Here is a 16,006-nt window from a genome sequence, read left to right on the forward strand (position 1 = left end):
AGCGCAATTTGTCATTAAAATCCATCGCGTTCTCGAAATGATGAGAAAGTCCATGAGACACACGGACAGAATGTGTGCAGGTGGGCAGACAAATACAAACAGCGGGGAAAAGATGTGCCCACAAGCTGCAGGAAGCCAGTACTCCCATGATGTATTTGGTGCTATAAATATTTACAGGCCATTTTGTAATGTAAGTGCCACACTGCAAGTACGATGTGTTCTCTAGCCTTTGTGCACAAACCACACCATGAGGAGGGCTGAGAGTGTGACGGTGTATTCCACCAAATCGACAGAAGTTGCACAATGTGGCCATCCCATGAGGCAGCGGTGACAGAGAGGCAAGTGTGAAATTGTTTGGTCCTCATTATGGACTCATAAGTGCGATACTGATCAATAATAGAGGTTTTTTTGGGATAGATCGCGTAAAAATATAAATGTGTCGTTAAACCCGTCACCACCCGACACAGACAATTATTAAGAGGGTTTGTCACGTTAACAGAACGTGCCAATTCGTTACTCGTACAGCACACCGGTTGTGTGTTGGAGAGCCAAGCCACAACATTTACAATCTGAGTACGACGTTTAGCCAGTAATTACGACGAGCTTCATCAGGCGAAAGCCAGATTTGTGGAGAAGTCCACCTGTTTCGTTCATTAAATAGAGGCGTAGATGTGATGACCCCTCTGCATCGCGACTTTCCCCATTGCGGTTTCGATATATGGTGGGGTCGGCATGAGAAATAAAATGGGGATTTTTGGGAGTTTTGCGAAGGCCAGCAGACGACACACAAAAAGTTTAGTAACTCATAAATGCATAAAATATATGTACAGTACTGTATAATATTCATGTATTTTATCTTTAAATACCATAAATATACGGAAAAAAACGTTAAGTAAAATTTTGTAAAAAGATCTAAGTCTGCGAAAAGAACGCGAAAGCCAGCAGCCGACACGCAAAGGCAGGAAATGTCGAGATAACTTAAAAAGGGGACCAAGATAATTTATGCGGGTTTTCCAGATCGTGGGAGGCCTGCGCCCCTGACCCACGCGATGTGGAAGGGTCATCGGTATTGAGTGTAGCATATTTATAAATAGTTGTGTGTTTAATAGCTGCCAAAATGGCCCCGATCAAACCCACGATGGAATTTGTTGCGTTATTTATCGGAATCAGAATAGTTATTTATACTGCAGGAGGAATCTGAAGAGCTCTGAAGCTATTTTTCAAAGATGTCCAGTAGGCACATGGGGTAAGAAGGTTACAACAACAAACAGTACAAAAACACGATGGGAGTGCAAAGAACAAGAAAGAAAATCAAATAACCCAAACACATTACAGGTGAAGGTAAACCATCCACATCCCACCGGGCAAAACCCACTAAAGTAGGAACTTATTTTCAGAAGCTACCTGACCACAAATGAGAGCTCAACAAAGTGGCTTATCGTTTACAATGCGGGAGGAATCCCCAGCTGGGCTTGAATTCTGACCCATAACCTTCTGACCTAGACATCCGACTCATGATCCGCTGACACTTAATCATGGCCTTAACCCCTGGCTTTCACACTTACGTCTTACCACTGGTGATGGTCAAGGGGCAGGTTTGGATATCCCAAGGGAACTTTTCGATGTTCATGGGACAGCTGAGGGTTAGCGTGATTCTAAAACAAGAAACACATTTGGACACGCATACAGATCAGCATCGTAGACACACACGGTGAGACACCACAACAAGGATGAAACGACTTGCTACTCACCAACTAAGTCCGGGTGACAATACCTGCTTGCTGCCAGTTGGGTCACGTGATAGACCCACCAGTTGGAGATGCATAAAAATGAACGACTGTGGCCATGTCAAATATCAGGATGGGTGGGGGGGGGGAGGGGCTGCCACTGCTTGTCGGGAACTGGATCAATGTCCAGTTCCCGGCAAGCCAATGGAATTGGTTCTGGCTCATGGTATCATCATCACACTTCCAACAGGAGAGAGGTTCTTCTTCATAAGTCCACTGGCCAGAACGGAAACTGGTTACCGTCAGAGGTAGCAAAAACTCGAAGCTTGCATCGTGTCTTTTTAATGAGGCCAATAATATGATTGAATTACTTTGATCACCCCGCCTCGTTTCACGTGGGTCACATCAGACGATTCACCGTTGCTGGCCACGTCGAGAGATTGAAACCAGTAAAGCTACAAACAAAACAAACCACACGGGAAGACCACGCCTACAGCTCAAGATGTCGCCGTTCCTAATCGAATCGGCACTATTGTATATATGGGGATGTGGTATTTATTTCCCATGAGAAACCATACATTAGGGCTTCGTTGACGTATCGTTAATAGCGCTAATGATAATGGATGGCAAATGTTTTTTCATGAATAGAAAAGATTGCTTGATCATAACGACGGTAAGTATTATATACTGTGCTGTCGAGTGCATTCAACTGTACACTTGCAAGGCACGGGTGGAAGATGAGGTTGGAGGAGATGCTGCAACACCCAATCCGGGTCTTAGCGATGGCCCAAAGTGAACATTTCTGTGGTGAGGTCTCTGTTGAGATGGAGTTCTAACCCCGGCTAAAGGCGCTGCATGATGACACTGAAAATAAACATGGCCTGCGATGTTCTGAAGGGGAATTCTAGACTGCCTTTAATGCTCCAAAGGGGAATGCCCAAAGGCCTCAGATGGTCAAAAGGGGAATTTCAGATGGCCTCAGATGATCCAAAGGGAAATTCCCAATGGCTTCAGATGCCCCAAAGAGAAATTCCCAATGCCTCAGATACTCCAAAGGGGAATTCCCAATGGCCTTAGAAACTCCAATTTGGAATTCCAGATGGCCTAAAATGGTCCAAAGGGGAATTCCTGATAGCATCAGATGCTCCAACTGGGAATTCCCAATAACCTCAGATGCTCCAACGGCGATTTCCCGATAGCCTCAGACGCTACAAAGGCGAACGCCCGAAGCCGCCGTGTGCGTGTGTGTGCGTTGACCTCATGGAGAACAGGACTCTGCTGTCGTTGTAGATCTTCAGCATGCTGTTGGGCGCCGTCACGGAGTGCACCACCGAGTCCTTCTCGTTGTCGAAGAAGACGCTGGGCCTCCACAGGAGGCTCACCGCTTCGTCGGGCATGTCAATGTGATCTTCTCGTAGCTGCGCCTCCTTGCGGAGTTTGAGGCGGCTGTCGCGCCATTGGCGCACCAGGAAGATGGTCATTTTGTAGTCCTGTTCATTGGGGCAATGGGGAGCGGGGGGGGGGGAGTTGCAGAGGGGGTGTGGACGGAAGGGATGAGAGGACAGCATGGGATAAAATGGGGGAATTATGCCACGTGCTGATGTTTTTCAATTAACCGAGCAAGTTATGACGTCTCGAAGGCGCACTTTTAACAAAAAAGAATTGCACGCAAATCAGGTGCCCACAATAAGCACAATAACCGCTCCGTTACTGAACAAATTAATGCACTTTTCTTTATCTTAACCCTCCCATAAATGATGCAACTTCTGTGTGACCAAACCCCCATTCTGAATCCCTCCCCTCTCATCTTTTCCGACCGTCTCGCATAACGCCGCTCGCCCGAGGTGCATCGGCTTGCGGTCACCAAACGAATATCCAGCGGCGCTTTGAGGTCGCACACTCAGCACACGCAACGTAGGGCTTGCCACGAAGGAACCACAAAACCTCCCTGCCTCCCTCCCTCCCTGCCTCCCCCCTCTCCTCCAACTCCTCCTCCCTCAGCCTTTGCTGCCGTTTTCCATTCCTTTTCGCCATCGTTGTTTCCTCTTCGGTAGGATCGGCGGGGGTCACGGCAATAGCGGCAACAACCAAAAAATATTTTTTTAAAATAACAATCCCTGCCACAAATGAGCAGTGCCCACCGCTTTCCCCTCCCACCGCATAATTGCATTTTTCGCATGACAGAAATTATACCCTCGTGTGTGTGTGTGCCCTTTCAATACTCGCCATATTTGTGACATCGATAGAGGCGATGTTCTTGACAGTCATGCTGATGTTCACGACGGTGGGCTCACCTGTAGATTAATGTAAAAAGTAAACAAAAAAGTAAAAACCAAGCTAAAAAACAAATATGTTTCCGACCCCCCAAATATGACACCATCGACAGGCATGCACCCGGGATGAACATCGACCAGCAGCAAAGGACGGTGGTGGACGGTGATGGAGGTGGTAGAGCACAGTGGTGGTGTTGGTGGACAGACGGACGGACGGTGGTGGTGGTGGTGGCCGGTGGTGGTGGGGCGAGTGGAGAGAGACAGGGGGTGAGAAAGAAGGCCCTCTCGTGAGAAGGAAGACCCTCTCGTGAGAAGGAAGGCCCTCTCGTGAGAAAAAAGGCCCTCTCGTGAGAAAAAAGGCCCTCTCGTGAGAAAGAAGGCGCTCTCGTGAGAAAGAAGGCCCTCTCGTGAGAAAGAAGGCCCTCTCGTGAGAAAAAAGGCCCTCTCGTGAGAAAGAAGGCCCTCTCGTGAGAAAAAAGGCCCTCTCGTGAGAAAGAAGGCCCTCTCGTGAGAAAGAAGGCCCTCTTGTGAGAAAGAAGGCCCTCTTGTGAGAAAGAAGGCGCTCTCGTGAGAAAGAAGGCCCTCTCGTGAGAAAGAAGGCCCTCTCGTGAGAAAGAAGGCCCTCTCGTGAGAAAGAAGACCCTCTCGTGAGAAAGAAGGCGCTCTCGTGAGAAGGAAGACCCTCTCGTGAGAAAGAAGACCCTCTCGTGAGAAAGAAGGCCCTCTCGTGAGAAAGAAGGAGCTCTCGTGAGAAAGAAGGCCCTCTCGTGAGAAAGAAGGCCCTCTCGTGAGAAAGAAGGCCCTCTCGTGAGAAAGAAGGCGCTCTCGTGAGAAGGAAGGCCCTCTCGTGAGAAAGAAGGCCCTCTTGTGAGAAAGAAGGCGCTCTCGTGAGAAAGAAGGCCCTCTTGTGAGAAAGAAGGCCCTCTCGTGAGAAAGAAGGCCCTCTCGTGAGAAAGAAGACCCTCTCGTGAGAAAGAAGGCGCTCTCGTGAGAAGGAAGACCCTCTCGTGAGAAAGAAGGAGCTCTCGTGAGAAAGAAGGCCCTCTCGTGAGAAAGAAGGCCCTCTCGTGAGAAAGAAGGCCCTCTCGTGAGAAAGAAGGCCCTCTCGTGAGAAAAAAGGCCCTCTCGTGAGAAAAAAGGCCCTCTCGTGAGAAAGAAGGCCCTCTAGTGAGAAAGAAGGCCCTCTCGTGAGAAAGAAGGCCCTTTCGTCGTGGTGAGCAGCAGGCCTCGACGTTGGCAATGAGCCTCTGGACTTGTCCCCGCCAACGCCACCGTACCCAGGTCGACGTAGAGGACTGCGTGGGGATATCGGAAAGGGCGTAATGAGCTATTTTGACCGGGACAAGGGGAGGGAGGTAGTGGCTATGCAACATCTGACTGAGGGATGGCCCTCTCCTTTCTCCCCCCCCCCCTCACTTTGACTGCAATAGCTACGGATGGAGATGTATTTTTTTTGTTCCCGTGTTACAATGTAGGGTGCTTCAAAAAAATGTGAACACTGCTCCTCTGGGCTCTGGAGACCACGGAAGTGGGTATCAGAGCCGCTCCAATCAAAATCCGTCAAACTCTGCCCTCTGTTGTAAAGATATACAACTATTCTACTGTATAGATGCTAACGCGGATTTAGGATTAACCGGAGCAACAACAATAAAAAGGCGCTCCTGAATGGTTCAGAAATATAAAAGTCAGAGAACCTCGCCCTGGGGGTGTCATTCATCAACAAGCGCCCGGTGGCCGAGTAACCCCAGAACGAAGTGGGCGGGGCATATGTGCCCTGGGGTCAGAGAGCACCAAGGTGAAGCATGGAAGGTGACAAGGAAACATACAACAAGTTATGACTTAAAGTGGTTGATGACATCCTTCCAATGATTGCTGAGTGTGTACCCATCCGCTCGGTGGCAATTGTGTCTGTATATATGGATGGCTTCATGAACGAATCTTTGTTGATAGCCGGTGGGCTTGAAAAGTACCTTCGTCTTAGAGAAATCAAATTTAATGTGAGCCAACCGCATTAAAATAATGATCCAATCAAAATCAGATATACATCTACTCGACTGTTTAGGCGATAACCTGGATTTAGGATTAACCGGAGCAACATCAACAAAAAGCCGCTCCTGAATGGTTCAAAAATATAAAAATCAGAGAACCTTGCCCCGGACAAGGGATATCAGGACACCCCCCTAAAGCCAGGCCTGGGTGTGTCGTCCGCCAACAAGTGCCCGGTGGCCAAGTGACCCCCTCCCCCCCCACGTAACCCGGTCGGGCCCTGCCCGAAATGGCTACGTGGCAACATACTGTGGGGCCCACCGCAGAGGTCGCAAATGGGTTTTGATTCCTTACCCATACCCGTACCTGGCCGCACCAGGGTCGCAAATCGGTACCCGTACCCGTACCCGACCGGGTACGGGTTCCCGTTCCCTACCTGTACCCTACCCGAAATGAGTGACAAGCGGTTACTCACAAGTGACTCACAGCCTACCCGTACCCGGCCGCACCAGGGTCGCAAATGGGTACCTGTACCTGGCTGGGTACGGGTAGCCGGGTATCGGGTAGGGTACGGGTATCGGGTACCTGGTTGCGATCTCTGGCCCACCGTCCGCAGGACGAAGGTCGTGGGGTGGATGTGCGATGCCGGCGTGTGTAGGGAGAAGGACGGTCTCGGACGCACTGGACCTTGGCAATGTACGCTCAGCTACGGGGACGTGGAACGTCACGTCATTGGGGGGGGGGGGTGGTGGGGAAGATCCAGAGCTCGTGGAGGGGGCTTAAAGGTACCGGATTATACATAGTCGGTCTCACCTCCACACAACAGCATTGGCACTGGAGTCAAACCCTTCCATTGGGGGTGGTCTGTCTCCTATTCCGGAGTAAGCCCTGGTGAGAGGCCCCGGGTGGGTGTGTACAGCACACAGATGTTTACTCTCCAACACACCGGTGTGCTGTACTAGTGTAATAAAGGTCGTGAAGCGTCTTATGGAATCCGGTCTTTATTTGTCTTTCTTTACAATACTCCTTCACGCTGCTGACAGACAGCGTGAGGGAGATAGAGAGAGAGAGAGAGACGCGCGCAGCCACGTGGCAGCCTGGACCCCCGCTCTCGCGTGGCCTCACCCTCCGTTCATTCCAGTTCTGACCACGTGTTGTTCGTCTCCACCCCTATTTAATACCCGGGTCACGTGGTACCTTTCCACCAATCCTGGTTAGCCTCTATGAAATCTTCTAGACTCCATCGTAGGCTCCCGGGACCACGACCCTGACTCGTCTCCCCATTGGCTGTGGCTAAAGCCAGCAGAACCAATCCTCTACTTACAGATGTCACCTTCCCGTTACATCAGGGCCACGCCCCTAGGCTTCCCCCCATTGGCTATGGACCAGGACCGGCAGAGCCAATCATCGTGACGAGTTGTGATCCGTCAGCGACCCGGATATATCCTCACATTACACTGGTGTAATGCGGGCGTAAACGGCCTCGCGGATATGACGTCACAGGGGGAGGAGTTAGGTCACGTGAGAGAGAGGGATGAGGTCTTAAGGGAGAGATACCGGAAGAGACGGGAGAGAGTTGGAGATAGAGATAGAGTGAGGCCACGCAGGGCGGAGGTTGGAGAGTGGCGAGATCGCCACACACACAGTAAGACTCGGCACCGTCGGCCAGCGGTGACCGAGCACGGAGGAACGGGCAGCAGCGGGGGGGCTGCAGTGAGAGCAGCCGGAGGCCTGCACGAGGGAACCTGCAGCGGAGCTGCATCGGAGTGGAGAAAGGCTACGGGAGCGACGGCAGCATCGAGCTGCCGAGCGGAGAGGCTCTGAGTGAGGGCCGTGTGGGACAAGTTGTAAAGAACCCGAATAAAGGACAACGGAGACAGACACAGTGAACGAGTCCTTTATTACACTAGTAACAAATTGGCATGTTTGTCTACGTGACAAATGCTTACTAATTGGCTGTGGCAGGAGGTGGCGGGTTTAACAACACATTTATATTTACACGATCTAACCCAAAATAAAACTTCTATTATGGATTCTAGATTTGAAACTTTCGTGACTGCAAGGATTCATACTCTTAGTTCTTTCGGTAAAGTCACGTAGGTAAAAAATTAAATTAAAATTAATAAAAATAAAATAAAAATCACGACGTTTCGGAGGCAACACAAGTCTCCGTCATCAGGTGGGACCGTCACAGCCAGATTTGCTGTATCAAGTGAGGCAGGAATTCAAGATGCAAGCTCTTAAATACAAGTTAAGGGGAGAGGGGGGGGGGAGCTTATCAGAATGTGGTAGCCAATGAATGGAACGTATCGGGAGGGGGGAGGGCTAAAAGAAGACACGAGGTGCTCGTAGGCATCGACGACGTGGACGTGTTTGTGCGCAAGTCACTGTTGTTGCACATGATAACGTATGGACCTGATCCATGTTTGTGGAGGGGGGTTGGGGTTTTCTTTTGGGTGAGGCCACGTGGGCCTCACCTGGTCAAATGAAAAAAAATTCCGCCAAAATTTGTGTTTATTGAGCCCTACCGACACCTGACGCGACTGTCATGTCTACACAGATATCATGATATTCGTTCGTGGCGTAGTCATTGATGAAACTAAATTCAGACCGATGAAGCTCCCACGTTGGCGCGATGATTTCCAATGGCTGGATTCAACATCGACACAACGACGGCGGTATTTCTGCGCAAAGCACCATGAGCGTTGAGGCGGAGAATTTGAAAACATCGAGAGAGGACACTTCATCGGCTGCCTCTGTACTTTTCAAAGGTGCCCGCTGTGACGATACCAGCTGGCCACAGAAGGAGTAATTCCTCTGCAAGGGTAAAGAAAACTTTCCATCATGACATACACGTACGTCATCAGTTTTTCTTCTGATTCCATTTTAGAAGAAAAAGTTTTCCTTTAAACTCCCACAAGGCCATGGGCGGGGGAGGGCTGCATGTGGCACAGTTTTTCGCGCCGGCTATCATGGAATGGCGGTGGTCGTGTCACTATGATTCTCCACGGGCGAGTAAACAACGTATTTTAAAAAAAAGTGTGACAGCTGCTACAACTAAGCCTGCTATTCCCTCAAATAAAATTAACGCTGAAACCGCTTTGTGCATTTCCGAGATTCGGCAGTGAATGGGACCATCAAAGACAAAGATCCCCCATATAGCCGGTAACACGAGGGGGTGGGTGGCCAGCACCACGTCTGACCGCCTTTCTCTCTCAAGTGGCAATTCCTACACGCCGCACCAGGTACTCATTTGAGGTTGAGTTGACCTAGGAGAGGCCCAGAACCAGTTCAGATTATTGTCACTGGTGTTGGTGGCCGTGAGCGGGAAATGAACTTGGGTCGCCGGGTTCGTGGCGCACCGCGTTAACCACTACACTACCCACACCCCGCAACTTGCAGACGTTATCGGAACAGGAAAAGGGTTATAAAATAAGATTTTCCAAGACGTCTGGCCAGTGTAGAAGAGTGCCCTCTCTAGTTGGAGGATAGGCAGTTGCAGGGCCGCGCCTTTACCTCGCCACTCTTCTCGTACCGACCTTGGTTGGTGGGCCGTTCCATCTTGTTGTAATGCGTGAAGTCCTCCAAGATATCTTCTATGCCTTTCACCGCCTGGCAATCCAGCAACTCATCAATGCAGCGGACACTCGAGTACCTTGGCCCGTCGACGACAATGGGGGTGGTGGTGGCATCATTCTGCTGTCCACAGCTGCAGTGATAGAGACGGCCCGAGAGAGGTACAATTATAATAATTTACACTTGCAAGACGCATTTCATCGAAGACCAAAAACAACAGACCACTCACCTGGCAGGGTGAACGTGCAAACGGACAGTCAGGCAGTTCTGTCGAAGCCTCTGATTGGTGCAGCGAGGCCTAATAGAGGATTGGTTAAGGTCAGAGAATTAAACTGATTGGACAAGAAATTTGAATGTAACGAGCAGTTGACTGTCGGGGGGGGGGGGAGGGGGGGTTACGATTGTCAACCATTGGAGGAGGATGGGGATTGGCTGAGGGAGAGAGGGTGAGTGAACATTTGGGAAAGTGGTCTCGAGGAAAAGGGCGGTTGGAGAGAAGATGAGTGAAGTTCTGGCCTAAAGATAGTTGTTCATGTCTACAATAAGAGTTCATGGCAAAGCAAGAAGGTGCTTCGGTCGTCGTTACACAGGGATTCCAATGCACCGTGTACGAGAAGCAGGGAAATAAGACAGATCCAGCGGTAAACGACCAAAACTATTGGGGGGAGGGGATAAGTCAATTTTAAAGGCCGATTTTAATATCTATAAAGATTCCAATTGCCTTATTGTCAGAGGCAACGCGTTCCATTGTCTTGGAGCTGCACTGGCAACAGCCGGAATACCCCCAGGAAGGGAGCCTTGACCTCGGGCAAGTAAGAACGTAGGAGACGAGAAAATCTCAAGGACCTCAATGGTGGTGTACATAAGTGGATCGGTTCCTGTAATTAACGTGGGTGGTCTAAACCCATCGTGACAGCCCTGGAGGGCAACAGCAGGGAACTTTCTTATCAATTACAAGTTTGATTGGTAGTCAATGAAAAGAACAAAGGGGAGATCGACGGGTGGCGATGTGCCCACGAGATGGGCAATGGCTTCCACGCTGATTGGAGGCGCACCCGTCGGAGAGTGGAAAGAGAAATGCTCGCGTATCCGACCGTCCGTTGCGTGTCGGGCCTGACCGTGGTGCGGCCATTGTTTGTCGAGGACAGTGTATGAATGTTCACAAGTCCGGGAACTTTATTATTTGGCACGTGTCCGACTGTCGCTCTGTCGTCTCCAGTGGGGAGGAGGATGTGTGATGCAGTGCCGTCTACAATTCCGCCGGGCTTTTAAAATAAGATTATAAACATCATCAACAACATCAACAATATCAACAACTACAACTTCACCAACGACAACAAGAAACAATGATCACAATTAAGATTGATTGTGAATTGTATTGGCAACGATAACCATATTTTGCAGCCCTTTGTCAATCCACGGCTGGACAAAAGGCCTCTCTGCGCCTTGTTGATTTGTGAGGGTTGTTTGACGATAATTCACCGCGCGGGTCAAATGAAACTGATAGTGGGACCCTGGGGTCCCATAAGCCTCCGACTTTCAAATAAACCGCGTTGCAACGTCATTTTGTGTCTGTTGAAGGGAAACAATATGGCAATCGATTCCTCTCGACGAGCTCTACACGCGCTAATCAAAGTTTCGCTTATTCAGCTCTTCTGCGCATTCGTCCTCACTGTGCTTGGACGACATGACAACAGAATGATCCGCGCCAGGTGGGTCACGGTGTTTGTGTGCTTGGTGGGACAGAGTCGCCCAAAATAAGTTGATTAGCTACGATTTTGACTTCTGTTTTTTTCGGGACCCCGGGGTCTCGCCATTAAGGTTCAAATGTAGGGCCGGATTAATTGTTATTGTAGGCTTTTTGCACTTATGTTTCGTAGGCCTTTAGTTGATGACATTCTTCAGTTGCTGCTGCTGCCCCATGTCACTACTACCACCGCTCTCACTACGCTTGTTGGACCCATGAGTACAGTCGACCCTTCCACATCGCGGGGGTTAGGGGCGCAGGCCCCCACGATTTGGAAAAACCGCGTAACATGTGTTGGTCCCCTTGGTGAACGAAGCTAGTACCTCTAGTTACCAAACTTTTTTAATTATCTAGAATTTAAGCTTTCGTGACTGCAGGAATGACTATAATCTTTGTTTCTTTCGGTAGAGTCACGTGGGAATAAATAATATAAAACGAATCGCGACGTTTTGACCGCAACACAAGCAACCATCAACAGGTGAGCGCAATGTTTTATGAAGAGAAAGAATCACACACACACAGAGGAACACCACACCAAGAGACCTACACACATGGAGAGGCACACACAGAAAGGCGCCCGGAGAGACACACGTACAGAGATTTATATAGACTGTAGAGATGGGGGGGAGGGACGGGGCAGGGGACAAGGACCTGTGAATAGACATGTCATCGTGCATAGACATGCAAATGTAATAAAGGTCATTGAGGCGACTTCTGGAATCCGGTCTTTTATTCAACTTGTATTACAGCTTTCCTTCACGCTGCTGACAGGCAGCGTGAGAGGGACTAGATAGAGAGAGAGACGCACACCGCCACGTGGCAACCCGGAGCCCCGCTCACGCGTGGCCCCCTCCTCCGTTCGATTCCCGTTCTCACCACGTGTCGTTCGTCTCCACCCCTATTTAATACCCGGGTCACCGATGGTACGTTTCCACCAATCCTGGTTAGCCTCCATGGAATATTCCAGGCTTCCTCGTAGGCTCCCGGGACCACGCCCCTTGACTCATCTCCCCATTGGCTGTGGCCAAAGCCAGCAGAACCAATCTACTTACAGCTGTCACCTTTCCATTACAGTCAGGGCCACGCCCCTAGGCTTCTTCCCTTTGGTATTTGGATTGTCAGCCAACACCGGTTACAACCCCGAGTCGAGGTGCACCTATTGTTCTCTTTTAGCCCTGCCCACCCCCTCAACACGTTCCATTCATTGGCTACCACATTCAGATAAGCCCCTCCCCCCTTAACTTGTATTTAAGAGCTTATCTCTTGGAATTTTGCCTCACTTGATACAGTAAGAACAGGTCTGTCAGAAAGACAGCGTCTGAATGAGCACCACCAAGCTTGGCAGCGTATATTTAAGCTGGGTTAGGGGAGGAAGGGCGCCTTGACAAAGGAATTTGCATATCAACAGAGGAATTTAGCATATTTATGGGAAATCCAGATATGGGATTAGTCCCTACTTGTGGAATGTGTAGGAGGTGTGGGGGGGTCTCAAAGTCATATTATGCCCGTGCATTATGTAGGATTAGCAGCAACAAAGGGAGGAGGTAGGGTTAGCAGTTACTGGGGAGGAGGTATTATTTTTCTACCTACGTGACTTTACCGAAAAAACCAGATAGTATGGATTCCTGCACTCACGAAAGCTTCAAATCAAGATTATAGTGTGTTTTTTGTTTGCATTTTGACCACAAGTATTGCGGTTAATACAAAAATGATTCCTTGTAAAAAAAAAATTCATTTTGTTGCCATAAAAAAGGCGGAAACCCCTATTCTTACATTGTTTACAATTGTTCAGAGGGCGTTCCCAGCGCCCCCCCCCCCCCAAATGTCTTTAATTGGACACCCCCCCCCCCCCCCCGCTATGACCGTGCGAGTGTGTTCAAGCTTTAGCCCTGATTTTGTGAGGGCTTTCGGCATTCATTCCTGGCAACAAAATGTAAACCTTTTTTTTACAAGGAATCATGTGCGCATGCGATTTTGGCCAATTATTGACCCCCTTCCCCCCTCGTCACACGGCGTCACGAAAAGTCAGACCCCCCCAAAAAAATTACGTCACAAAGCTTTTCCCCCCTCCCCCCCCCCCCAAAACCATATTTCCATTTTGAAAATAAAACATGCTTCAAATCGTCTTGGTTCTTTCGGTAAAGTGACGTAGAAGGGAAATAAAAAAATAATAATTCTCACGACGTTTCGGCCACAACGCAAGCAGCCGTTCTCAGGTGAAGAACAGGTCTGCCCAATACTGTGGCAAGCAGCCGTCCTCAGGTGAAGAACAGGTCTGACCTGTTCTTCACCTGAGGACGGCTGCTTGTGTTGTGGCCGAAACGTCGTGAGAATTATTTTATTATGTTGTATTTTTGTTATTTTATTATTTCTCTTCTCCGTGACTTTACCGAAAGAACCAAGAAGATGAATCCCTGCAGTCACGAAAGCTTTAAATCGAAAAATGCTTCAAATCATTTTAAACTATTGTCATTGTATAACAAAAGGGGGGTTCCCCTTTTTTATGGCAACAAAACTGAACCATTTACACGAGGAATCATGTCTTCATTAACCACAATACTTGTGGTCAAAATGCAAACAAAAAGCTAAAAAATCCCATTTAATTTCTTCTGCCGACCCCGCGATATTTCGAAACCGCGATGGTGAAAGTCGCGATGCAGAAGGGTCGACTGTACTTCGTGCAGCCTCTGGACAGAGGTCGTTACTGATGATACGGTTCATCATTTAGTCTGTGAGCCCTCATTCGATGGGAGCCGCGCTGTGTGCCGCAGATAAGCAGGTTTACTTTGCAATTATTGGGGGGCAGAAAACAAGGTAATCCTAAAAATAGTACAAGCGAAAATTTATTCCACTAATTTGTTTTACTATGATTATCATATCGAACTGATGCAGCTTAAAAAGGATGCCGTTCATTTTCATAAATAAACAGGGGTCAACTTTATTTTTCGTAGGCCCTCGGCATAATGCCCAATACTGTGGCTTAATTGGATAATTCCGCTCAGGTGGGTAGGTGGGTAGGTGGGTGGGTGGATAGGTGGGTGAGTGGGTAGGTGGGTAGGTGAGTGAGTGGGTGGGTAGGTAGGTGAGTGAGCGGGTGGGTAGGTGAGTGAGTGGGTGGGTGGGTGAGTGAGTGGGTGAGAAGGTAGGTGGGTGAGTGGGTGGGTAGGTAGGTGAGTGAGCGGGTGGGTAGGTGAGTGAGTGGGTGGGTGGGTGAGTGAGTGAGTGGGTGGTTCCGAAAAAAGCAGGACGGCTGCTTGCGTTGTGGCCGGTACGTCGTGAGAATTATTTTATTGTTTAATTTTTAATATTTTATTATTTCCCTTCTACGTGACTTTACCGAAATAACCAAGATGATTGTTTCAACTTGTTAAACAAAATAAAATACAGATGTTATTGACCTGGGTCTCTCACCTTAGAGGCAGAAGCATTAGCAGCAGCAGCTTCGCCGAGACAGGATCCAGCAAAGCACGGCGACCCATGGTGTCACTCCTCGCTCGCTCTGCAGCGCCGCTTAAGAAGCGAAGCACCTTCGCTCGTTTGACGGATTACAGAAGCCCGGCGGACCGTAGGACACCTCGTGGCTCCGAGACGCAGCGTGCAGCGGAGAGCGATCGAGTCCAGGCGCGGTTAATATAGGAACTGAGTCAAGTGCGTGGGTGGGTGGGCGGATGGTTGGTCAGGTGGGTGGGTGGGTGGGTGAGCGGGCGAGTGGTCAGGTGAGTGGGTGGGTGGTGAGCTGACTGGGTGGGTAAGGGGTTGGGGGCTCAGGTGAGCGGGTGGGTGGGTCAGCGGGCGGGTGGCCAGGTGAGTGGGTGGGTGGGTAGCCAGGTGAGTGTGTGGGTGGGTGGGTGAGCGGGCGAGTGGTCAGGTGAGCGGGTGGGTGGGTCAGTGGGCAGGTGGTCAGGTGAGTGGATGGGTGGTCAGGTGAGCGGGCTGGTGGTGAGGGGCCTGGGTGGATCCCCCTGTCAGAGTTTTGATGGAGGACGGTGTTGATGGCAGGCGAAACATTCAAAAAACATGAACTAAAACTTTCACACGTGTCGGAATGTGCACGACTTAACTTTCGTTAGGCAAGGTTGAAACTAGCGGCGTGAGATGCCCGCCTGTGTGTGTGCGTGGTGTACACATCGCAGTGTAGCAGCGGTTAGCGCTACGCTGCGCTACGAACCCCGGCAAAGACCCTGGTTTGATTCCCGTTCACTGCCAACAGCACCTTTGACGATTTTCTGAGCCGGTCGTGGGCCTCCCCTAGGAAGACTCAGCCTCAAATTAGTACCTTATGCGGTGCGTAATCATTGCCAATAGGGAGACAAAGGCGGCCGGGCGTGGTGTTGGCCACCCACCCCCTCGTGTACCACAGTGCAGGTAGCGTTCATAGGTGCTCGCTGACAGCACTTGCACCAAAAGTCTGTTAAGGCTACACGGGGGATCTTCGTTTGTTGTCTGTGTGTATGGCAGCATCACGCGTTTCGAGTATTTGGCCGCTCTAAATGTCCACGCGATGATCTGCCATTTTGTTGAGCTATCATTTGTTGCAGCTCCGTACGGTGCGAAAGAGGTTTACACATAGGTAGCCAGGTCGCTCCTGAAAAATCGAACAATCACTACTACTACTTTTTTATTTTATTACTAGGTGGATTATCATCACGTGAGCAAGTACTTTAAACGCATGCTTTTACAGACTCATAGAGACCACC

The 16,006-nt window shown here is 49.7% G+C and overlaps 1 protein-coding gene across 1 annotated transcript in view; it reads right to left on the bottom strand.

Moving 5' to 3' along the window:
• LOC133339573 (glycine receptor subunit alphaZ1-like) overlaps positions 1–14,912 on the bottom strand; it is a 30,384-nt gene extending 15,472 nt beyond the window's left edge. Inside the window, exons 1-5 of the mRNA XM_061547683.1 lie at positions 14,721–14,912; positions 9,526–9,695; positions 3,954–4,021; positions 2,985–3,217; positions 1,573–1,655 (exon numbers count right to left, since the gene is read on the bottom strand). Coding sequence (XP_061403667.1) covers positions 1,573–1,655; positions 2,985–3,217; positions 3,954–4,021; positions 9,526–9,695; positions 14,721–14,788 — 622 coding nt within the window. The 5' untranslated portion in view covers positions 14,789–14,912. The remainder of the gene's footprint in view (positions 1–1,572; positions 1,656–2,984; positions 3,218–3,953; positions 4,022–9,525; positions 9,696–14,720) is intronic.
• Between the last annotated feature and the right edge of the window lie 1,094 nt (positions 14,913–16,006).

This window comes from Lethenteron reissneri, unplaced genomic scaffold (assembly GCF_015708825.2).
Source record: "Lethenteron reissneri isolate LAM-NWPU_2019-01 unplaced genomic scaffold, ASM1570882v1 scaffold_1915, whole genome shotgun sequence".
Taxonomy (NCBI): Eukaryota; Metazoa; Chordata; class Hyperoartia; order Petromyzontiformes; family Petromyzontidae; genus Lethenteron; species Lethenteron reissneri.